We start from the raw sequence: 25,348 nt of genomic DNA, 5'->3' as shown, positions 1-25,348 counted from the left end.
CCCCACCACAGGTCCTGAAGTCAGGCCTCCGCCCCTGGCCCACGCCCCCTGGGCCCCCTCCCTCCCAGGTCAGCCTTTCTGGGTTTATAACTCCCCAGAGGGGCTGAGACGGGCAGGGGCAGGCCAGGGGGGGTACAAGTCAGTGTCCTGGCCAAATACTCAAGAGCTGTTTCCTCATTTGCGAAGCAGGGATAATAAATGCCATTCTGCCTCCAGTATCAGCTTCTTGGAAGGGAGGAACTTTGCAAACTGTAAAGTGCTCTGCAGATGTTCCTCTGGCTTTTCACATTCCTTCTGATGACGATCGTGGATATTTGCTGTAATCTCTGGCCACCCAGAATCCACTTCCCCTTCCTGACAATGCCCCAGTTTCCTTGGACAGCAACCCTCCCCCTTTTGGCCATGTGGTTTGGATGGGATTGATCTCACCCCCAGCAGCTGCAGGTGGGTCCTGACTGGCTTAAAGTGGAAGACTCTCTCCGCCTGGATGGTGTGTTGTAAGGGTGAGGCAGTGGGGAGGAGGGCTGTGTGGAGCCTGAAGATGAAGCAACTCCTTAGAAGGTGAACTAGACGCAGAGAATTTGGAGTCTTGGGTAACATTGCTTGAGTCCCTGGATGCAGCCATGCCTGAAGCTCGCTTCTGAACATCCAGGTTCCATGAGCCAATTAATACCCCTTATTGTTTGCCTTGGATTTACTGTTACTTGGAACACAGTCTGACCTTAGAACTCCAGTTCAGTCGGTTTCTCTGAGCCCCTTATAATGTAAGCAACCGCATCGTGTCATACTCAGCCAGCTGTTCCTACCAAAGGAAAAATCTTGCAAACAAGTTAAAGATGGGTCAGTAAAGTTCAAATGCATGGCTAAATAAAAGTCCAACTGAACACAAGGTAGGTTTTCTTTTTGGAATCTATAAACCCTCGGAACCGTGGGAGATCCTTGAACAGGACGTAACAACCCTACTACAGGCAGGACTGAGACCCTCCCCTTCCAAAAGTTGTTGTCAGTGGACGTTAGCTCTTGGATCACCACGTTCCAAGTGCCCCTGTGTTAGGGGCTGCAGGTGCAAGATCTTCCTTGTGGGACCTTCAGTCTAGTGACGATTGGTCATAATACACATTTTTACTGGGTTTTACACAAAAGCCCTAGGAGGTCGGAGTACAGGGGGATCCTGCTACACCCATTTCACAGAGGAAACACAGAGAGGTGAAGTGACCTGCCCGAGACCCTTCTGCTAAAGAGGGGCAAGGCCAGGCCATGCTGTGGGATCTGCCTGGCTCCAAGCCCAGTGCTTTTTCTCCTAGGCCTTTCGGTGCAGGGTTGGCATTGGGGGCTGTCATTTCTTTGAGGTAGTCTGTTCTGCTTAGGGGAAGTCAGAGTGGTTTAAAAAGTTAAAGAAGTGGGGCACCTGGCTGGCTCAGTTGGTAGAACATGCAACTCTCTTTTATTTTTATTTTTTTAATGTTCATTTATTTTTGAGACAGAGAGAGAGAGAGAGAGAGAGAGAGAGAGAGAGTGTATGAGCAAGGGAGGGGCAGAGAGAGAGGGAGACACAGAATCCAAAGCAGGGTTCAGGCTCCGAGCTGCCAGCACAAAGCCCGATGAGGGGCTCAAACTCACGAACCTCGAGACCACGACCTGAGCATAAGTTGGATGCTCAACCAACTGAGCAACCCAGGCACCCCAGCAACTCTTGATCTCAGGGTTGTGAGTTCAAGCCCCACGTTGGGTATAGAGATTACTTTAAACAAAACAAAACAAAAAAATCACATACAAAGATTTAAAAATTCAATTAAAAAAAAAAAAGGCTAAAGAGAAAGCCAAGTATCATGGCTTCCCTGTTTGCCTGAGGCTCTTGGCTCCTCAAGAAGCCCCAGTACTCAGGCCCAACACCTTTACTATCCTACGGGACTCACCTCCCACCGGCTGTAGCCAGAGAGGGACCAGGAACCACCCTGAAATCTAGGCTCCGAAGCCCCAAATGCTTTCCCAGGCAGCCCTGGACACCTCAAGCAAGCTGTCCCGACCTCTACTCTACATTTCCAAGATCCAACTGATACTGACTCATCCCTATACACGAAGGCCCTTCCCTACTTGTTATCGAACCAACAATCAATCAGTTGACCGCTATTTACTGAGCACCTGCTATAGCCGGGGGCTGTTCTACATGCAGAACCAAACAACGCAAATCCTGGCTGGGCTGCCGGCAGGAGCAGACAACAAAGAAGAAATAAAGTCAATAGGATACCACGTGGTGGAGGAAAAGGAGGGGGGTGGGGAGGAGGACATGGTGTTTGCAGTTTGCAGTTTTAAATAGAGAGGACAGAGAAAGGCTCACGCAGAACTCCTCGCTCCTCACCCCTCACCCCGTGGCTTTGCAATAATCCCACACAGCTGAGCAGGAGACTCCCAAACTGTAGATAAGGAAACTTCAGGAAGCTTCAGGATTAAATCTCAGGTCCACCTGCATATGCTAATCTAACCGGGGGTTACTGGGCTCCCCTATGCCCTCTCCCCTAACTCTACCAAATGGCACTAGCAGCCTTCTTGCAGATGACGCAACTGGGGCTCTCAGAGGTGAAGCCACATGCCCAGACCCGCAGGAGCACAAAGAGGTCAGGGTTCAACCCCAGTGCCACCCTCTGGAGCTGTGTCTTGGCAAGGCCCACATCTGCCTCCATCTTCAGCTCTGGGCTTGTCGAAACTCAGACCGCCTCTTTGCTGACTTCCTGTCCTCCGAGAGTCCCCCTCCCTTTCCCAGAGACCCTCTGGCTCTCTATCCCAGGTCATAGGAGCCCCTAATTGTCCAACCCACCCTTGTTCTGCCTCCTCAATTAACTTCTGGCCCATCACTAAACCCACATTTGCGTGAAATCTACAAAAGACAGCTTGTGAATGGCCAAGGGCAGGCAGACAGCTGGAATACATGTGTAGGGGGGTGGGGGAGCTTCTCACTGAGCTTTCCCATCTGGGTTTATCCGGTAATCCCCAAAACCCCCAACTAATCTTTCTGAACATGGAGCATAGTGGAAAGATCTTGGCCATGGAGAAGGTAGACAAGGGTTAAGTCCTGTCGGTGCAGCTTTGAAAGTGACTTTGCCTCTGGGGCTGCAGGTTCCTTATCTGTCAAACAAGGTTAGTCATCCCCATCTTGCAAGGTTGTTGTAAAGATAAGATGCAATGGAGAGTATCTGTTAAGAGATAAAATCCAATAGAAAGCGTATTTAGAAAACATTTAGCAGGGCACAAACAAAGAATTTGTTGAACCGAATAGAGATTTGCATAATGGTGAACCACCACCAACAGCATAACAATAGCTGCATTCATTGTGCTCTCACACTTTGAGGTAGGCACCCTTAGTATCAACCCCATTTTACAGAAGAGGAAAAAAAAGCACAGAGAGGTTAAGTCACTTGCCAATGATCACACAGCAAGCAGTGGTAGGGCTGGGACTAGGAACCCAAACTGTCCAACTCTGAAGTAGAAACTTTTAACCATGATGCTAGGTTAGCAAAGGAGGCATTGAAGTACAGTCACTAAGCGCTAACCCAGGAAGGGATCATAGGCAGCCCCACTCCAGGACCTTCACTCTTCACTACCGCGTCAGCTGGTCAGAGCTGAAAGAGAGTCTAGGAATGATCTACCCTAGGGGCTCCTGGGTGGCTCAGTCAGTTAAGCGGCAGACTTCGTTCAGCTCAGGTCACGATCTCGCAGTTCATGAGTTCGAGCCCCACATCTGAATCTGCTTCAGATTCTGTGTCTTCCTCTCTTTCTGCCCCTTCCCTGCTCATGCTTTGCCTCTCCCTGTCTCAAAAAAAAATTAAAAATAAAAAAAAAAAGGAATGATCTACCCTGACACTCATTTTTTTTTTCCCAAGCAGGAACCTAAAGAGGTAGTGTGACCGTCCCCAAAACTGACAGCCAGTGAATTGAAGAATCAGGACAAGCAGCCAGGTTTCCTAACTCCAGACTCCCATGCCATCACCGAGTATCACAGTGACCATAAGGGGCCATCAGGGAAGGAGTCTCAAGTATGCACCGGAATCTTTCCAGAAGTGGAGGGAAGACAGTCAAAGCAGAGGAAATAGCCCATGCAAAGTTCTGGGGGCCATGAATGTCTTTTTTTTTTTGTTTTTTTTTTTTTGAGAATAGTGAGCTGTGAGGTGCATGCAAAGGGGCAAGGGCAGATAATGAGGCCAGTTTTTCATATTAAATATTTCCACTTTGGGGGCACTTGGGTGGCTCAGTCGGTTAAGCATCCGACTTCAGCTCAGATCATGATCTCACAGATCACGAGTTCAAGCCCTGCATTGGGCTCTGTTTAAATTGGTGTATGTAAGGGCTTGGTGCTACAGCCAGCAGAAGGAGCGGGGCCTAGTCTTTAGGGTGGTAGAAAATACTAAAATAGAAAACAAAATCAGATTTGAGTTCTGCTCTTGGCTCTTTGCATCAAGCCTTACCCAACATACACTCCCGTCCCCAACAAGCCCAGTGCCCCAGAACAACCGAAGCCAGCGCTCTCACTTGGACGTCGGCAGCCCAGGCAGGTGGCATGAGTGTCTTCTGAAGTAAAGTCAGCGGTACAGCGGGCAAAGTGGGATTGCAGGAATCAAGAGGGAACTGACAGGCCTGCAGGGGCTATACCACCTGTTCCCTTCCTCATGGCTGGTGGGTTCTGACCTAACCAGACAGCCCCCTCCCCTGGCGGCTTCTTTCTGGAGTGCTGGAAGTGAAGCCCAGTCCTGTGGAGTTGGTTACCTGGGAGAGAGGAGTGGCTCTGCCAGACTGAGGGTCTCCACTCCAGGACTGTCATCTCCTTGGGTTCACTGGTGCTGACAGAGACTAGGGTCAGGCTTAGATTTTTAGCCCAGTGCGCAGCACCAGACAGAATAGCTGAGCCCCCCTCCCCTGCCCCCCGAGAAATGAGCTCACAGGTTAAAGAACAGGGAATCCAAGGAACACAATGGCTTCAAAACAAACTGATTAAAGATACCACTGGAATCAGCTGTATTCAACAGATGGACTGAGAATTTTAAATAAGAATTAGAGGGGCGCCTGGGTGGCTCAGTCAGTTAAGCGGCCGACTTCGGCTCAGGTCATGACCTCGCGGTCCGTGAGTTTGAGCCCCGCATCGGGCTCTGGGCTGACAGCTCAGAGCCTGGAGCCTATTTCAGATTCTGTGTCTCCCTCTCTCTGACCCTCCCCCGTTCATGCTCTGTCTCTCTCTGTCTCAAAAATAAATAAACATTAAAAAAAATTAAAAAAAAAAAAAAAAAGAATTAGAGGGGTGCCTGGGTGGCTCAGTCAGTTAAGTGTCCGACTTCAGCTCAGGTCATGATCTCACAGTTTGTGAGTTCGAGCCCTGCATAGGGCTGTGTGCTGACAGCTCAGAGCCTGGAGCCTACTTCAGATTCTGTGTCTCCCTCTCTCTCTTCCCCAACCCCACTCACTCTCTGTCTCTCTCTCGAAAATAAATAAACATTTTAAAAATTAAATAAGCATTAGAAACACAGAAAAGAAGGGAAGATATTCACAATATAAAAAAACAGTAAAGTGTTAGAGGACCCAAGTAAAAATATTCTGCATGAAAAGCCTGTCGAAATAACAAACGTAATAGGTAGAGTAGAAATGGGGAACTGGGATACCAGATAGAGGAACACTTCCAAGAAGAGGCCAGGAAACTTTAGGAAACAGAAAATATGAAAGAGATGGTAAAACTTCAGTTAAAAAGTTAAACATCAGGGCACCTGAGTGGCTTGGTCGGTTAAGTGTTGGACTTCAGCTCAGGTCATGATCTCCCAGTTCATGAGTTTGAGTCCCTCATCAGGCTCCTTGCTTTTCTTTCTTTCTTTCTTTCTCTCCCCCACCCCCCACTTGCACTATAAATAAATAAATAAATAAATAAATAAATAAATAAATAAATAAGCTAAAACACCGCCCCCAACCTTACTCCATTAATTTGAAATGGATCATAAACCTAATTATAAAAGCCAGAACCACAAAGCTTCTAGAAGCAAACATAAGAGGCTATCTTTGTGACTTTGGGGAAGGTGACACCTCAAAAAGAAAAAACTGATAAATAGGACTTCATCAATAGTTAAAATTTCTGCCCATCAAAAGATACTATTAAGGGGACACCTGGGTGGCTCAGTCGGTTAAGTGTCCAAGTCTTGACTTGATCAGGTCATGAACTCACGATTTGTGGGTTCCAGTTGGGCAGGCTTGCTGCTTTCAGCGTGGAGCCTGCTTCAGATCCTCTGTCCCTCTCTCTCTCAGCCCCTCCCCCACTCACAGGCGCATGCATGAGCGCTCCCTCCCTCCCTCTCCCTCTCTCTCAAAAATAAATAAGCATTAAAAAAACAAAAAAAACAAAAAAAAAAGGAGGGAACGTGGGTGGCTCAGTCAGTTAAGCATCCGACTTCAGCTCAGATCATGATCTCACGGTCCACGAGTTCAAGCCCTGCATCAGGCCCTGTGCTGACAGCTCGGAGCCTGGAGCCTGCTTTGGATTCTGTCTCCCTCTCTCTCTGACCCTCCCCCACTCACACTCTGTCTTTTGCTATCAAAAAAAAAAAAAAAAAATGAATAAACGTTAAGAAAATTAAAAAAGCAAAAGAAGGGGGCGCCTGGGTGGATCAGTTGGTTAAGCGGCCGACTTCGGCTCAGGTCATGAGTTCAGATTCTGTGTCTCCCTCTCTCTGACCCTCCCCCGTTCATGCTCTGTCTCTCTCTGTCTCAAAAATAAATAAACTTTAAAAAATTAAAAAAAAAAAAAAAAAAGCAAAAGAGGTAAAAAAAAAAATGATACCATTAAAAAAGTGAATAGGGGCGCTTGGGTGGCTCAGTCAGTTAAGCATACAAGTCTTGACTTTGGCTCAGGTCATGATCTCACAGTTTGTGAGATTGAGCCCTGTGTGGGGTTCTGCACTATGACATCACAGCACAGGAAGGAGCCAGATTGGGATTCTCTCTCTCTCTCTCTCTCTCTCTCTGCCCCTCCCCACACTTGGGCACTCTCTCTCTCTCTCTCTCTCTCTCTCTCTCAAAATAAATAAATAAACTTAAAAAAAATGTGAATACATGAGACACATAATGGAAAAGAACTTGCATAGTACACACGACTGCAAGACCGTATCCAGTAAATTTAAAAATACTAAAGTTGAGAATAAAATGATTAGCAGCCCCTCCCCTCCCACACACAATGGGCAAAAGACTTAGCCACTTCAAAAAGAAAACGTAACCAATAACCAATAGTTCATGGAAAGGTGTTCCACATCATTGCTATCAATGAAAATTAAACCCATTTCACACCCACCAGAACAACCGAAACCAAATGAAAGTATGCCTTGTAAAATTAAACACTGTCAAGAATGTAGAAAAATCCGGAAGCCTCATATATTGTTCATGAGAATATAGTATAGTACAATGAAGTTGGAAAAGAGTTTGGCAGTTCCATATAAAGGTAAACATACATTTACCACATGATCCAGCAATTCTACCCCAAAGTAATTGCTCAAAAGAAATGAAAATATGCCTACATGAAGATTTATACATAAGTGTTCATAGCTTTATTTATAATAACCTCAAACTGGAAACAGTTTACATGTTCATTAACAAATGAATAAACAATGGTGGTATAGTGATAAAACAGAAAACTGCTCAGCCAAGAAGAGTGAACAAAGGATACAACAAACATAGATGCATCTCAGAAACACTATGCCAAGTGAAAGAAGCAGAACATAAAAGAGTACATGCTGCGTAATCCATCTATATGAAACTCCGGAGAAGACCAATCTAATCTATAGTGAAACAAATCGGAACAATGATTGCATTTTGGAGGCAAAATGGACTGGAAAGGGGCATGAAGGAACTTGCTGGAGAGATGGAAATGTTGCTCTCTTTAAATCTTGGTTTGAGATCATGATTACAAGGTAATGTATATTTGTTAAAACACACTGAATTGTGCACTTAACATCTATGCATTTTATTGTATGAAATTATGCATCAACAAAAAGAGAGATGGATATCTAAGTGCCAACATCTAGATAACAGGAGTCCCAGGAAAGGAAAATAAGTCAAGGGAGGAGATATTTCAAGAAATAATGAAGATAACCTTGGAACTAAAGAAAGATGAAAGATCTCCCTTTGAAAGGGCCTCAAATATACCAAATAGGACAGAGAAGGAAAAATGAACTCTTAGAAATATTATAGTGAAGGGGTACCTGGGTGTCTCAGTCAGGTAAGCATCTGACTTCAGCTCAGGTTATGATCTCATGGTTTGGGTTTGAGCCCTGTATTGGGCTCCACACTGACAGTATGGAGTCTGCTTGGGATTCTCTCTCTCTCTCTCTCTCTCTCTCTCTCTCTGCTCCTCCCATTTGCTCTCTCTCTCTCTCTCTCAAAATACATAAATTTTGATTACTTACAAAGGAATAATCAAATTAAATTGACTAAAGTACCAAAGGAAAAGAATTTGAATCAAGAATTTCATATCCAGCTAAACTGTCATTCAAATACTAAAGGCTAATGAAAATCACACTACATGGCTCAGGTTTGTCCAAAAAGACATCCCACCCCCCAATTTTTTTGGAAGTAACCACTTAATAGAAATAAAGTGAACAGATAAAACTAAAGATATCTGAAGGCTGAGCAAATAACAAATAAAGTTTATTTTTTAAAAAAAATTTTAATGTGATGTCACAGGGGCTGAAGGACAAGTCAGTGAAGAATATGAGGGCTTAAGAGGGAGATGGAGAGAGATGAGAAAATGTTAATCTGGTCTTTGTAGGGAAAAACTACAGCTGACAATTTTTTTAAAGTAATAAAACATTAAAAAAGAAAAGGCAAGATAAATTGAAATAAAAATGCAGGCAGGCAGAAATAAAAGTACATAAACAGATTCTTTTCAGAAACACTCAAACATTTTAAAAATTGATCACATACCAGGCCATAAAGCAAGCCTCTCATTTTAAATGACAGGTTTTTACATAGCCCACATTCTCTGACAATGGTACAATTTAGAAGTCATGTTTTTTGTTTTTTGTTTTTTAGAAGTCATATTTTTAAAAGGACAAACAGTTCCCCATACACTCAGATTAAAAACATCTCTAAATAAACTGGATCAAAGAAAAGTCATAGTAGAAATTTAAAATTACTTAGGATTGAATGATCACAGAAACATTTATACACCAAAAATTATAGAATGCAGCAAAGAAAGGGTAAAAATTAACGAGTTAAGTGTCCAACTTAGGAAGTTAGAAAACACAGCAACCCAAAGAAAATAAAAGGAGATTATAAAGAACAGAAATCAACAAAACAAAAAACAAAGATTCAATTGAAAAGATCAAAGCCACAAGTATGTCCTTTAAAAAGTCCATAAACTTGAGGCAAGATTAATTTTAAAAATACAATAAAAGAGGGGCACCTGGGTGGCTCAGTCAGTTAAGTGTCTGACTTCGGCTCAGGTCATGATCTCGCAATTTGTGAGTTCCAGCCCCGCGTCGGGCTTTGTGCTGACAGCTCAGAGCCTGGAGCCTGTTTCGGATTCTGTGTCTCCCTCTCTCTCTGCCCCTCCCCGACTCATGCTCTGTCTCTCTCTCTCCCTCTCAAAAATAAAGATTAAGAAAAAAATTTTTTAAATACAATAAAAGAGATAAGACACTTATAGAAAAGGGGATATGATTTTTTAAAATGCTATAAGCAACCTGATGCCAGTAAATTTGAAAATGTAGATTAAATACATACATTCCTAAAGATATAACTTACCAAAACTGACTCAAGAAGAAATAAAAAACCTAAATTTAAAAACTGAAACAGGGGCACCCGGGTGGCTCAGTTGGTTGAGTGTCCAACTTTGGCTCAGGTCATGATCTTACGGTTTGTGGGTTTGAGCCCCACATCGGGCTCTGTGCTGACAGCACGGAGCCTGGAGCCTGCTTCAGATTCTGTGTCTCCCTCTCTCTCTGCTCCTCCCCTGCTCACACTCTGTCTCTCTCTCAAAAGTAAACATTAAAAAAAATTTTTTAATAAATAAATAAATAAAAACTGAAGCAGGAAAGTAAAAATCTTTCCACAAAGAGAACAGGCCAAGGTGATTTTACAGATCAGTTCTATCAGACTTAAGGAAACAAATCATCTCAAATTTACCCAAACTTTTTCCAGAAGAAAGCAAAAGAGAAAACATTACTATCTACTTTTATGAGGACATTATAATTGCAATACCAAAGCCAAAAAAGTACAATATAAAAATGAAAATTAGAGGTCTATTTATAATTCCAAGCAAGAGATTATCAGACCATAACCAATATATACATAATGAATGTTATGTTTCTCCTAGGATGCAAGAATAGTTTATTAGAAAATCTATACATGTAATTAAATTCATTAACAGATTACAGGAGAAAAACCATCTAATCATCTCAAGATGCTTTTTGAACGCATTTAATACCATTCAACACTAATTATTATTTTCAAAAAGCTCTCAGTAAGCTGTGAATAGAAGAGAGCTTCCTTAACCTGAAAAAAATCAGTTTACAAAAAATCTACAAGGGGCTCCTTGTAGGTGGCTCAGTCAGTTGAGCATCAGACTCTTGATTTCAGCTCAGGTCATAATCTCACGGTTTGTGAATTCGAGCCCCACATAGGGCTCTGTGCTGACAGTGCGGAGCCTGTTTGGGATTCTCTGTCTCCCTCTCTCTACCCCTTCCCCTGCTCACTTTCTATCTGTCTCTCTCTCTTAAAATAAATAAACATTTTTTAAAAATCTACAAGACATATATATTAAAAGGGGAATATTAGAATATTCTTTCTAAAATAAAAAAACAAGGCAAAGATACCTAGTATCACCATTTTTATTTAAGATTGTACTGGCAGTGTAATAAGGTTGTCTGAACTTTTTAAGAAAAAAGTTCAAAAGCACGAAGATCTAAAAATACAAAAGAAAACTATCATCAGGGCTCCTGGATGGCTCAGATAAGTGTCCAACTCTTAATCTCAGCTCAGCTCAGGTCTTGATCTCACGGTTATGAGTTCAAGCCCTGCATTGGGCTCCATGCTAGGCATGGAGGCTGCTTTAAAAAAAAAAAAAATCTTAATTTGTACCTTAAAAATAAATAAAATAAAATTGTCTGTTAAAAAAAAAAAAAGGAGGGGCACCTGGGTGGCTCAGTGGTTAAGCATCTGATTTCAGCTCAGGTCATGATCTCAGGGTTCATGAATTCAAGCCCCACATTGGGCTCTGTACTGACAGCTCAGAGCCTGGAGCCTGCTTCAGATTCTGTGTCTCCCTCTCTCTTCGCCTTTACTGCTCACACTCTGTCTCTTTCTCTCTCCAAAATAAATAAACATTAAAAAAAAGAAAGAAAGAAAGATCGATAAATTGACCTTTGTTAAATTTTAGAATTTCTGTTTCCAAAATATGACTAGACTCAGGAATATGAAGAACTGTGACAAATCAGTAAGAAAAGGACAAAAAAAGGACAAGAAAGAAAAATGGGCAAAAGACGTCACCAGAAGAGGACTCATACATACTCTACACACTCAACTTTGCTGGTAATCAGGGAATTGCAAATCAAGTCTACAAAGAGAAATTGTTATTCTTATTGGATCGGAAAAAACTGTAAGTGAGACAACACCATGTGTTACAGAGACACAGAACAGTTCTTATATGTTACTGGAAGGGGTACAAACAGACCCAACCCATTTTGTTCTTGTCTTGTAATGCTGAACAAATTTTCACATACCCTATGACCCAACAATCCATGGCTAGGTATATATCACGAGAAAATTCCTATATGCATGCATTGTAAAATGTGTATGTGAATATTCATAGGTACTTTTTCCACACTAGAAAAACACCTGAAAGTAACCCAATGCCACCAACAAGAAATCAAATAAATAAATGTGAAATAGTTATCTGGTATATATCATATATACAAAAGTAAAGAAATATATATAACTACATGCAACAATTGAGTCAATTTCAGCTATAGGATTCAGTGAGAAAACAAGTCTGAGGAGATTACATAAAGTATGATACTTTTATGAAGTTAAATATATATATTTATGTATGACTCGTGTATGAAACTCACATATGTGATCTTAAATAACAGTCAAAAAAGTCAAAGTTTGGGGCATCTGGCTGGCTCTGTCAGTACAGCATGTGACTCTTGATCTCAGGGTGGTGAGTTCAATCCCAAATTGGGCATAGAGATTACTTTAAAAAAAAGAGGAGCGGGAATGAGAAACCCTAGATTCAGGAGAGTGGTGACCCCACATGAAGACAAGTGATGGCAGAGAGCTGGAGGGGCCTGGAGGAAGATGTAAATTACTGTCACTATCCTAGTCCTGGTAGTGTGGATGACGGTTCATAGGAGTTTTTAATTTATTTTTAGTAATAAAATAGACAAAGAGCCATTGTGGACCAGTGATGAGGATCATGATTAATCCATTGAAAAAGACCCCAGGGTCCATACAATAACTTAAAATGGAAACAAAAGTGCTCCCCATATTTGCATTGTGCCAAACACCATAGAAAGTGCTCGACACCTATTCTCTCACTGTGTCCTCAGCAGTCTATGAGCTAGAAACCATTACTGTCCCCATTTTATGAGTAAACTGAGGTTTAGTCACTTGGCCGTGGCCAGTTATATGGAACCGGGGTCTGAATGACTCTTAACCAGGTCCCTGTTCCTCTTGGAGCCTCACCTTTCTGTCAGACTAGGCAATGTATGGAACTTTCTTGGCAAAATTAATGTCCACCTTAATGCAGAGGGGCTGTGTGGGCACGTTGGAGAAAAACTGGTTAATGACTATGGGACCTAGATCTAGTCCCACCACCTCCCTTTGTGGACCTCAGGAGGGTCACTTTCCCTCTCTGGGCCTCAACTGCCCCACACCATGTGTACTTAGAGAGGGACAGAATGTCAAGTCCCAAAGGCTATTCCTACTCACATTTCTCAAGGGGCCATCCAGCAAACAGGAGGTCACCCAACCCCTTATTTCTCCTGGCAGGCCCCGCTTATTCTTCCACAGCTGGTCAGATGTCTGCCATCTCTGGGTCCTGCCCGCCTCTCTGACAGCACCTCCTGGCCCCCACCCTGCACCACACACAACTTCTCTGCCCTGCTTTCTCCCCTCAGAGCTTTTACCCTGGCCAATCATCAGCCTGGAACACTCTTCCCCCAGGAAGATGTTTGGCTCATTCCTCCTTCTTCAGGTCAAAGACCACCTCTTGTGTCCTTTCCTTCCCTGCCCACGTGGGGTGAAGAGGCCTCCGCTCCTCTCCAGTTCCTCACTATTTCACAACCCTGTTCATACCCTTCACAGTGCTCACCACTGTCTGAAATTAACATAAATACTTCATCGTCTGTCTCTTCCAGTACAATGGAGCTCCAGCTGGACTTTGGTGGCATTCATTGCTGTATCCCAGCACCTAGAACCACACCTGCCTATAGATGATGCTCAGTAAATATTTGTTGGAGGGGGGAAAAAAAAAATCTAATACCACCTGCACCTCGTCCAGAAATCCCTTGTGGTCATTCTGCCCAAGGCTTGGTTAGGTGGCCTCCTCCAGTCCCATGGCTCCTACACTCTTTCATGGGTCTCTGTAGGGACTCCTTACATGACTATCTCCTCACACGCTGGATGCTTCCTGAAGGCAAAAACTAGACCAGATTCATCCATGAATTCTAGCACCCAGCCCTGGGCCTAGCAGGCAGTTGGGCTAAGAAAATGTTTGTCGAATGAGTGAGCAAATGAATGAATATTGTCCTCTGCATTTATCTTTCCCCCTTCCTGACTCTGCTTCCTCCTTTCTCCACCCAGACAGGTGCTAAGAAGTTGACACCCAGGTGAGCTGATGAGAAAGGCCACTGAAGCAGGGGCAGCCCCTTTCTTCCCCCACCAGGAGCCACTTGCCACTTCAGAAAATGAGGAGACACAGCCAGATGCCGGCACTGCCTCTCCCAGGAATCATCTGGGGCCTGGCCTGGCCAAACCAACAAGACAGGCACTCTCCCTATATTCTGCCCACCATGATTGGATGAGGAAGTTGGCAGGCCTGCCTCAGAGCCCCAGCCAGAGGCGTTGCAGAGCTGAGCCCTCCACGGCCAGGTGCCAGCTGGGAAACACTCAATTATTCAAATCACACAGCTACCCAAAAGAGGAAAGGATCCACTTCCTCCAAAAGGGGGAAGTGGGACAGGCAGGCCAGCCCAGGGATTGGTGTTGAAGGAGGAAATTTCAGAGCAAAGTCCTCACATAAGCCAGCGCTCTGAGATTCCCCACCCCAGGAAGACATTGGAAGGCTGGGATAGAAACCCAGGAGTCAGGCCTGAGGCCAGAGCCCTGGACTGAGGCTGGGGCCAATATCCCGCTGAGGTCTCTGAGTTAACAGTGGCTTCAGCCAGGCTGGTTGCCCTGGCCTCCCCCTGACCCTGGTCCTGGAGACACAAGGACTGCCCTACTGTGCCCACCCCCCACCCCAGCCCCCATTTCTCCCTTCCCCCAGGAATCACGCAAGGGACAGATAAACTCTGCACTCCTCAAGCTCAGGGGGCCAGGAAGTGTCCTGTAGTCTGTTCCTGCCTTGCACCTCCTCCCCGAGTCTGGCTCCAGAAGAACCATGAGGTTCAAGAGGAGTTTACACATCTGGCCTACATAGATTTATCTAGTTTTAAATGATCACGGACTGATATTCTGGAGCCAGGCTGCCCAGGTTCAAATTCTGGCTTAACCACTGATGAGCTAGCTACATGACCTTCAGTCCTCTTTTGTGCTTCTATTCTCCACCTTTAAAAACAGGGATTCCAGTAGCTACTCTGTGGGGAGGCTAAGAGGACCCGATGAAAAAGGGCATAGCACACGTAGGGGTTCAGTGAACGATGGTGCTTACTATTATTATTCAATAAATTAACGTTGTTTGGAGCCAGGTCTGGAACTCTGGACCAGACATCCCCAAACAGACATTATCTCCCTCACCGGAGCCAAAACCAACCTGCTCAGCAGAATGAGAGGCAAAGGGGAAAGAGTCTAGGCTCTGGGTCCAAATCCCAGCTCCCCCACCTACTAGCTCTGCGACCCTGGGCAAGCTATTTAACCACACTGAGCCTCATTTTTGCCTCTGTGCACTACAGACCACAGCAATACCTCCTTCGGGGCAGTCATGGTCCTTCTAGTCTCTGTTGCTGTTGGCCATGGGCAGTTCCAGGCAACCAGGGTGCTGACACATGCCAGGACTATCCCAGGCAGGGGTGAGGTGACAGCTTGGTTTCCCTTCCTGGAAACGTCTGTTTAGGCCCAGCCCTAGTGTATGATGTGCAAGTACTCATTCATTCACCAAATATATGTTAAGTGTCTACTATGCACCGAGAAGCATGGTTCATATAGATGCAGCACACGATGGCCATTACTATTATCAGTAAAGAAATTAAGGTTGTTTAGCACCGAGGGTGCATCTGTGAACCAAATGTACAAAAAGACGGGGCAGTGGTAATCGTTGGGGGAACCCATTCCCGACCAAGGGCCGCCAACAGGGAAACTGGCTTGTCCTGCTGCCAATCGTTAACAAACGATTTATGAGCTGGTGTCATGGGTGGAGATGTGAGGACACCAATGGAGATGTAGGAAGGGCAGCCGAGCTCGTCCTGGGGTGGCTCTGGTGTTCAAACCCAGTGGGACAGCCTCCCCAGGTTTCCCCACAGTGAACCGAGTGCAACCGAGCTGGGGGAAACCCTGCCGGCTGTAGCAGCCTTTCATTAACCCAAGGACATCAAGCATTTGCTGCACACAGACACCTGGATTGATAGACACTGAACTTCACAAAGGATTCAGATGAGGTTCTTACCCTCTAGGAACTCATACTCAGAGGCAGACACTACGCAGATGACCGGATTACAAAGAGCTCAAGATTTCTGAGCCAGATCTAGAAAAAAAAAAACCATGCTACCAACAGACGACACAGGCAAAGAGGGCGCTGCAAAGAAGAGGACAGCAGGTGCAAAGGCCAAGAGAAGAGAGGCTAGGGAACACATGTGGGGAAAGCCCATTAGTCTGGGATCCTAATCGGAGTTTGAGGGCTGATGTTGCCATTGTTTGACCTGAGCCTCAGCTTCCCCTGTTGGCATAGTGAAGATAATATTTTTTTTCAGGCTGTTTGAAGGATTCAATGAGTTCATGAATAAGAAAGGGCTTTAAGGGGGTGTCTGGCTGGCTCAGTAGGTGGAGCATGTGACTTGTGATCTCGAGGTTGTGAGTTCAAGCCCCAATGTTGGGTGTAGAGCTTACTTAAGCATAAAGAAAAGAATGGGCTTTCAAAATGGAAAAGTATGATAGGAGCCTAGGAACTGAGTTTGGGAGTATCAAAGTGACTTATCCAGGGTCGTGTGGCTGATTAGAACAGGAGCTAAGGGGGCACCTGGCTGGCTCAGTTGGTAGAGAACTTTTGATATTGGGGTTGTGAGTTCAATCGAGCCCCACGTTGTTGAGTGTAGAGATTACTTAAAAAATAAAATCTTAAGGGGCACCTTGGTGGCTCAGTCGGCTAAGGTTCCCGACTCTTGACTTTGGCTCAGGCTATGTTCTCACAGTTCGTGGGTTCAAGCTCAGCACTGTTAGTGGGATCCTCTCTGTCTGGCTCTCCCTGACTCCTGCTCGTGCTCTCTCAAAATAAATAAACTTCAAAATAAATAAAATCTTTTAAAAAAACTTAAAAAAAAGAACAGGAGCTAGGACTGGTGCATCCAGGATGGGGGATCAAACCCACCCCACCTCAGCTGTACCACTCCTGGGTTCCCACCTCCTGCCCAGTCATCAGTTCAGAAAGTCCCAAGGAACAGGTAGAACATTGAATCCAGGTCACCTGGGTGGCTCAGTCATTTAAGCTTGATTTCTGCTCAGGTCATGATGTCACAGTTCAGTTTGTGAGGTCAAGCCCCGTGTCAGACTTGTGCTGATGGTGTGGAGGCTGCTTGGGATTTGGATTCTCTCTCTCTCTCTGCCCCTCCCCTGCTCATGCTCTCGTGCGCGTGCTCTCTCTCTCTCTCTCTCTCTCTCAAAAATAAACAAACAAAGGAATGAATGAACAAGCAGAAAGAACATGGAATCCCCTGGCGCGGGGATTACCATTTCCTCCCTTTGGACCCCAGACCCAATTTTCTAACCTGTCAAAGCAGAGATGTCATTTGCTGTGCTGCCCCCAGGAGTATGTGGAACAGAGGTGTTGCATGAGAAAGAGCACTCTGCACAGGTAAAGGAGGGTCACAGTCACAGACGAGAAATGAGGATGGTGAGCTGGGGAAGAGCAAGTGTGGAGTCTGGAAGTCCCCACGCGGAGCCGGCGAGGGAGCCAGCTGCAGACTTGCACAGCTGTGACTTAAAATCTCAGCGGCCCCACCAGTTCACCAAGCCTCCGCTGGGTCACCAGCCAGGGCAACTCAGGCAAATTGCTTCACCTCTGAGTCATTTCCTTCACTTGAGAAATGGGATTAAAAGTGTGAATAGATATAAAGCAGTTAGCAGCATGGCTTGGTGCACAATAAATATTCATAAAATGTTAACAACTCTTATTATGACCATTATTACCTACTACTGATACCAGTACATAGGGTGGGGGAGGAGTGAGCCTAACTCTCTAGGACAATCTGCAACCAGCCTGTCTTTCCACTCTTACTTTTAAAGCTTGGGCTGTGACCAGCTCTAGAAGCCAGCACCGCCCCCTTGAGGACTAAACAGGGGCACAACTGTATGGCCCTGGAAAGGCCCTCACCCTGCACCAGAGGTGAGTTCTGGCCCAATCTAGCTGAGTTCCTCCTGCTTTCCCATACAAAGGAGGAGCAGGGTGACAGTGACCTGGAGGCCACCCTGGGTCTGTCCCTTCCCCACCTTCCACCCAATAACTAAATCTAATTTGGTTCTGTGACATCCTTCAGTCTTATTTGCCAACTCAAATTAGTTGATAACGGCTGCCTGGAGCGCTGCGTTTAGAAGGTACTGGAGGTTGGAAGGAAACAGAGCAATGGTTGATTAGTGATGTCTGACATGGGCGTAAAGTAAGCAAGTAGCAGCATGAAAGCCAACTGCTTGCCATACATGAACTAGAAAAGTCCTAAGGCGGTAGGCTGAAGAACACAAGCGGAACTGGTGTCTTTTGCAAGACTGAAATCATGGCAGGTCCAGAAACTAATACCCAATTCCGACTCACTGGTATCAGAAAATATTTCAACTCTTACACTCTCACAGGTAGAATGAATTGTGTACTGGCCACATACGGAGGCATCGCTTTGATGGTCTCATACTTCAAGTCAAGGTCTAAAAAAACACCAGCTGTGAAAGCAACATAAACAGATTTTGAAGTGTACTTCATCTGCTAAGTTCCTATGCCTGGAGAAGCTAGTGTTCAGGTGGGGTAACTGAAAGCCAAGAGGGAAAGGGTCTTGCCTAAGGTCACACAGCCTGAATGGCAGGGCTGGGATCCACACCCAGGGTCCTCTGGCTTTCTGAGGATGCTTCCTGCCAGGACTGTCATTTCCTTCCTCTTGGCTAGAAGAGGGGGTGTCCAGGTCCCAAGACCCATTGTCTGAGAGAATAAAAGCCCAAACAGGGCCCCCTAAGCTTGGTTCCCCTCAGCACCATCACCTCCGTCTCATCCACCCTCCCCCCAACCCACAGCCTTCAACCCCACCTCCAGCAAATCCCAGAGGCAGATGGTTCCAGTGCAAACAAATGTAGATACCAAGGTCCCCCAAGGGCTTGGATCCCACCACAAAGATTTGAATTCAGATGTTTATCTGATTAGGCGGGTCTCCCGGATTTGGTGATTCCGCCTTCCAGCTGTGTGTCCTTGAAAAAGTTAGTTAGCTTCTCTGAGCTTCCGTTTCCTCCTCTGTAAAATGGAGGAGGACAAAAATACAATAAGATCATTCAAAGTGATTAGCTGCAGTCCTGACACAGAGTAAACCCTTAAATGTTAATTGTAAGGATTAGGTCAAAGGGGGGGAAAAAAAATCCAGCATTTTCACACCAAAAATATTCAGGTGATTCAGGCAAGGGTTTGGAGAGCAAGCCTGTTCATCTTTGATATCTGCCTAACTGAACTGAAATATGAATTACTGTTTGATGATTTCAAAATAAATAAGGAGCCAGATTCTTCTAGGAAAATGGATTTTGTCATCCGTGTCACAGAGGAGGAAGCAGGCTCGAGTGGCTGATTCGCAACAGGTGGGGACAAATGGGTGTGCTTCCCACTTTCCAGCTGCTTGACTTCATGCCTCGGTCTCCTCGTTTGTAATGTAGCATTGGCCACACAGGGCTGTTGCCACACCAAATGAGCAGTTCCAGGTGCGGCCACTGGGCCACCCCTGGCCTGGCAATGTTAGCAAGTAAGTGGGGACCTCACTTAAGGAGGCAGAGAAAAGAGAGCAGTTACTGCACTGCTAAATAGGAATGGGCGAGAAGAGGGAGACTCAATCCACTGAGGCACTTGCTGCCCAGGAGGGTGGCAGACGGGTAAGTTATTAACTCCTGTATGTTAAGAGACCATTAAGTCAATGTGGGGACAGGTGGAGGGAGAAATTAACAAATGATAGTCAGAAAGGCCAAGCCTGACACAGTTTGGTGACAGCCAACAAGAGGCCTGGGGGATCACAGGACAGAAAACCCGGGAAACTCGGCCTGGGATCTGAAAGGGTACCCACCCTGCTGTTTCGGAGACAAAGTGAGAAGGCGGACCAAAGAAGGCAAGAGGCTGACTTAACAAAAAGTCACCCGGTAGATCCTTTTTAAAGACTGGATTTATGGGGGCGCCTGGGTGGCTCAGTCGGTTGGGTGTCTTGACTTCGACTCAGGTCATCATCTCATGGCTCGTGAGTTCGAGCCCTGAGTCGGGTTCTGTGTTGACAGCTTGGAGCCTGCAGCCTGCTTCAGATTCTGTGTCTCTCCTTCTCTCTCTGCCCTTCCTCCACTAGGGCTCTGTCTCTCTCTCAAAAATAAATAAACTTTAGGGGTGCCTGGGTGGCTCGGTCGGTTGAGCGTCCGACTTCGGCTCAGGTCATGATCTCTCAGTCTGTGAGTTCGAGCCCTGCGTCGGGCTCTGTGCTGACGGCTCGGAGCCTGGAGCCTGCTTCGGATTCTGTGTCTCCCTCTCTCTCTGCCCCTCCCCCGCTCATGCTCTGTCTCTCTGTCAAAAATAAATAAACATTAAAAACATTTTTTTTTAATTAACTTTAAAAATAAAAATAAAAAAATAAAGATTAGATTTATGGCTTTTCAAATAAAAGCCACCTAAACACTTTTTTAAAGAACATTAAATGTTTGCTGATCTTTGCCCAGAGGCTTGCGCACCTGACCTGGCGAAGTTCATCCCCCTGAGTCAAAATGAGGTCTGGGAGGATGAAGATACTTCTATGGAACACGCCTGGGGGCAGGGCCTCACTACAGGGTGGGTGGAGGTCTTACTCCCAGAAATAGCTTCCCAGCCCCCCCCCCCTCCTCCCTTCCCTGGGTCAGAGGTACTGGGGGGAAGGGTTTGAATCCCACATATCTACCCTCTGAGCCTCAGTCTTAACAGCAAAGCAGCAGGAGGTGGGGAGGTGAGGATCAGAGATAATGTTGAAGGTACAGACACCCAGCGGGCACTCACAAAATGCAAACCCACACAGGGCACATTTCTGAGCTCCTCCAAAAGGCAAGGACCAGGGGGCCCGTGGTTACTCCCAGGAAGGAGGGCTCCCGCTTGTTCATCTTGTATCCCCAGAGCACTTGTGGACGCCTAGAATCTCACGTCTAGGCAGCTGCCTCCAGAGTCCCTGTATTTAACCACGAGGCTTCTCGGCCTCCCACACTGCCCTCCAGCTCAGTCACGTGGACTTGGAGATCTGTGCTGCCACCATGGTGCCTGCCCATCATGGCCGGGTCTTGGCACCGAGGAAAGGGGACGCAACAGAGTCATGGGTTCAGAGCGCAAGATGGCGTTTCTTGTCTGTGGAGTGACACCAGAGCACAGGGCTGTTGGGAGCATTAGGTGAGCCGGTACTTGTCCAGGGAGTCCCTTCCTGAGGGAGCTGCATTAATCTGTACCCTGGAGCACCCAGGGCTGCCTGTCCCCAAGGAGATAGGCCCCAGGCCCAGCTATCTGCGTCCTGACAGGCTGATGGTGGCACCCCTAGACCTCTAGAGCCCTTAGATTCTCCCCGGGGACCACTAGAGCTGGAAGAAAACCCCTACGTGTAGCCACAGAAGGATGTCCACGTGTCCCACGTTCCTACTGCCAGCCTCCTGAGGGCTGGCCCAAGCCTCATGCAGTCATTCAGATGAGATCTGAGCCCTCCTTCCAAGGCCTCACAGCACCTTGCTCAGAAACTGCAAACTCACAGGGCAGGCAGGTCATGTCAGTGAGGCAGGTGGGTGTGAGGGAGAAGGCAGTCGTGAGGACTGTGGTAACATGGACAGAGCAGCGGCTAATCCACTCCAGCCACAGTGGCCAGGCAGGAATGTGGGCCCGTGCGGCCACATCTGATCTCTCAAGAGAAGTAAAATGAAATCACTTGGCTGAACAACAACAACAACTACTCAATCAATGTTTTTAAATCACCGCAGGAGTCACTGAGCTGCCACAGCTGTCCCCTGCCACCTTTGGAGGGCAGCCTGTGCCAGACCTGCCATTACCTGGGCCATAAATATTTGAAGGCCAATTGATTGAATTAGACCCATTCCAAGTCTTGGAGAAGTCAGGCATCCTGGCTTACAGATAAGGAAACTGAGGCTCAGAGAGGGGAAGTGAGTTGCCCAAGGTCACACTGGTAGTTAGTATATCAACTCTGCCCTCCTGAGATGAGGATCTTTTTCTACTAATCCACACCCCCTGCATCCTCCCTCAACAATTCTTTTCAAAAAATAGATACACTCTACAGATGCACTCCCTTCTCTGGGCCTCAGTCTCTTTGGTCTGCAAAGCAGCCAGCTGACTGCGTCAGCTTCTAAACACCTTCCAGCTCTGAAATCCCAGGCATCTATGAGGTATCCTCACTGGTCAGTACTTTGTGGCCTCAGATGAATACAAAATAATAATAATAATGGGGAAGACAAGTCCACATTAGCTGGGAAGGAACACTACAATTTTTAGGGAAACCTAACTCCTGGTTACTGGAATTCAGAAAGAACAAGGGTAATACTCAGGCAGTTTAACCACCATCCGACAGTTAAACAAAAACACATCTGGTTTAACTTCATGTTCCTCTCTCCTCCCCCAACCCCCTACCCTCATCTCAAATTTTACCCCTTAATTTGAGAAGTCAAATTAAATGCAAACAATTGATTTCATGCCACAGTGAGGTTGAGAATTTCAGCATGGAAAACTTTAAGCAGGAACTTTTTCTGGGAGCAATTATGAAATGTTGGGGGGTGGGATGGGGAGGTGGAAAACGTAGAGACTACTCTTAAATGTTCTTGGGACAGTGAACGTTCTATAAAAGTTGTTGAGGGCCGGCTGTGAACCCAACACTCAGAGAGGCCAAGTGACTTGCCTCAGGTCACACAGCTAGGACTGGAAGCCAAAATGCCAACCCCAAAGCCAGTATTTTCCCTGCTCTCTAGGCCTCTTAACCTAAACAGGGCCTTCCCTCTGGCCTTTATGGACCATCTGCCAGTGATGAAGGAAAATGCCCTGGGAATAGAACTCCTAAGCCACCAACACTTAGCCCAGTGTTGGAAAACCATTTATGATCTTGCTGGCCCCTCATAGCAGCTGCAAAGTACATATTACTAACCCACATTGCCGATGATTTCTTCATCTGAGATTCAGAGAGGGAAAGTGATTCGTTCCGGGTCACAAAGAACTGCTGGGAATGAACCTCTCATCTACTGCCCCCAGCTGCCCTCTAAATGTCAGGATACCTCTAGAAGGAAAAAAAAAAAGGAAGCCATGCTTCTTAGCCTAGCTCCAGCCTGCCTGTGACTACGTTGCCCTGGGAAGCTTAGTCAGCATTCCTGTGGCCACGCAGGAAGATTTCTGAGCACTGGTCCTCAGCCCAGCTTGCTCACTCTCTCCTCAAAGCTCTCTCGGAGCTCTGGGATTTGTATTAATAACTTCAGTCGGACCTATTTCAAGGTGAGAACTCTGAGCTGTGCTGCTGGATCCTACTCCTGGATTAGGAAGGCCCATCCCCAGAGATGGGTATGACACGGAGATCACCAGACTTGGAATTTTAGCCACCTGGGCCCTCACCCCCACTTCCCAGGTAACATCTGTGTGTCCTTGGACAAATCCCTTCCTCTCTCTAAGACCAGTGTCTTCATCGGTAAATCAAGGACAGCATCTAGCTTGCAGGGAATGTCAGATAAGTCAGCCAAGGGACAGGCAGGACTTGAGCTTGGTTTCACCCCAGTTCCAAGCTGGGACACAGCGAGGCACAAGAACAGGCAGAGGGCGGGGCGCAATGCGTGATGACAGCTCCAAACCTGTGCCCGGCACAAAGCTCCAGGCTGCTGAGCCAGGCTGTATCTCAGAAGGTAGTGAGGGCATCATGCCATCCTATGGGGCAGCCAATCAGAGAATGGGTTGAGCCGAGGCGAAGGTGGGTGGCCAGGGTTCAGGGGTAGTGACATAACCTCACACCCAGGGTCAGAGTTGCATTTTTTGCTGAGATTAGAGCTGATCATAGTCAATATTTTCTTTAAGTACAGGCACTAGCTAAACACCTCGCATGCGTTAATCATGTATAGACCTCACCATCAGTAGGTACCGGTTTGTTGTTTTTTAATATTTTTGAGAGAGAAAGAGAGAGCTCACACGCACGAGCAGGGTAGGTAGGAGCAGAGAGAGGGGAGCAGACAGGATCCAAGAGAGCTCTGCACCGACAGCAAAGAGCCCAATACGGGGCTCAAATTCACAAACCGTGAGATCATGATCTGAGCGGGATCTGAGCCCAAGTGGGACCCTTAACTGACTGAGCCACTCAGATGCCTCAAATTACAGTAGGTACTGTTTATCGATGTCCTCAGCTTCAAGGAGGACACTGAAGCACAGCAGGGGACAGAATCTGTCTCAGGTCACACAGCTAGGTTGCTTTTTCTGTTAGAGAGAATTAAATGTTGGCCAATCAATTTTTTTAAATTTGTTTAACATTTATTCATTTTTGAGAGACAGAGAGAGACAGAGTGTGAGTGGGGGAGGGGCAGAGAGAGACAGAGACACAGAATCTGAAGCAGGCTCCGGGCTCTGAGCTGTCAGCACAGAGCCCGACGGGGCTTGAACTCACAGACCACAAGATTGGGACCTGAGCTGAAGTCAGATGCTTAACCAACTGAGCCATCCAGGAGCCCCCAATTAAAAAAAAAATTAAGTTTGGGGCACCTGGGGGGCTCAGTTGGTTGGGCATCCAACTTAGGCTCAGGTCATTATCTCACGGCTCCTGGGTGGAGCCCCACATCGGACCCTGTGCTGACAGCTCAGAGCCTGGAGCCTACTTCAGATCCTGTGTCTCCCTCTCTGACCCTCCTCTGCTCGCACTGCCTCTCTCAAAAAAAAAACTTAAAAAAAAAATGTTTAACGTTTTTTAAAGTTTATTTTATTTATTTTGAGAGAGAAAGAGCACACGGGAGGAGCAAAGGGAGAAAGAGAGAATCCCAAGCAGGCTCTGAACTGTCAGTACAGAAGTCAATATGGGGCTCAAACTCATGAACCGTGAGATCATGATCTGAGCCAAAGAATTAGGCCCTGAACAGACTGAGGCACCCAGGAGCTCCTTGGCCAATCAACTTTATACATGTTATTGCATTTTAATTTTTATTTTTATTTGAGAGCAAGAGACAGAGAGAGAAAGTGGGGGAGAGGGCCAGAGGGAGGGGGAGGGGAGGGGGAGGGAGAGGGAGAGAGGGAGAGAGACAGGGAGAGAGAGAGAGAGAGAGAGCAGAGAGAGAGAGACAGAGAGAGAGAATCCCAAGCAGACTATACACTCAGCACAGAACCTGAGGCAGGGCTCAAACCCACAACCCTGGGATCATGACCTAAGCCGAAATCCAGTCAGATGCTCAACCAACTGAGTCACCCAGGAGCCCCTGTATTACTGCATTTTCATCTTCTCTCTTGTGAATTACTTGATTGCGATTCTATGGGAATGTCGGAATATCAGCTCCACGAAGAGGGCTTTTGTCTGTTCTCTCCTGCTCCATTGCCAGCACCTAGAACAGGGCTTGGCACAAAGCTTAATAAGTATTTGTTGAATAAAGATAGCATTGTTTTCTGGCCTCAGTTCAGTTTTATTCCTCACAAGAGTCTTAGGAGAGAGACATACTCCCATTTTACAGGGGGTGACACGGACACAGAGCCTGTCTCACTCCAGGGGCTGGGATGTTG

The 25,348-nt window shown here is 46.3% G+C and overlaps 2 protein-coding genes and 1 long non-coding RNA gene across 4 annotated transcripts in view; 2 read left to right on the top strand and 1 right to left on the bottom strand.

Moving 5' to 3' along the window:
• The window catches only part of ALPL (alkaline phosphatase, biomineralization associated), a 98,110-nt gene that overhangs the window by 31,248 nt on the left and 41,514 nt on the right, over positions 1–25,348 (bottom strand). The window lies entirely within an intron of this gene.
• On the top strand, positions 17,012–17,915 carry LOC122227292. Its single transcript, XR_006205955.1, has 2 exons — positions 17,012–17,245; positions 17,677–17,915. It is a non-coding gene; the product is annotated as an uncharacterized LOC122227292 (long non-coding RNA).
• LOC122227291 (ATP synthase membrane subunit K, mitochondrial-like) lies at positions 18,162–18,678 on the top strand. The gene has a single exon (XM_042951678.1). The coding sequence runs from the start codon at positions 18,162–18,164 to the stop codon at positions 18,336–18,338; it is 177 nt and encodes a 58-aa protein (XP_042807612.1). The 3' UTR covers positions 18,339–18,678.

The sequence above is a fragment of the Panthera leo genome, chromosome C1, assembly GCF_018350215.1.
Source record: "Panthera leo isolate Ple1 chromosome C1, P.leo_Ple1_pat1.1, whole genome shotgun sequence".
NCBI classification, from domain to species: Eukaryota; Metazoa; Chordata; class Mammalia; order Carnivora; family Felidae; genus Panthera; species Panthera leo.
The sequence above is the reverse complement of the archived record's forward strand: the minus strand, read 5'-3'. Positions and strand labels throughout refer to the sequence as shown.

Coding starts and splice junctions, on each gene's coding strand:
- LOC122227291 (XM_042951678.1), top strand. CDS start 18,162: ATGGCAGGTCCAGAAACTAATACCCAATTCCGACTCACTGGTATCAGA.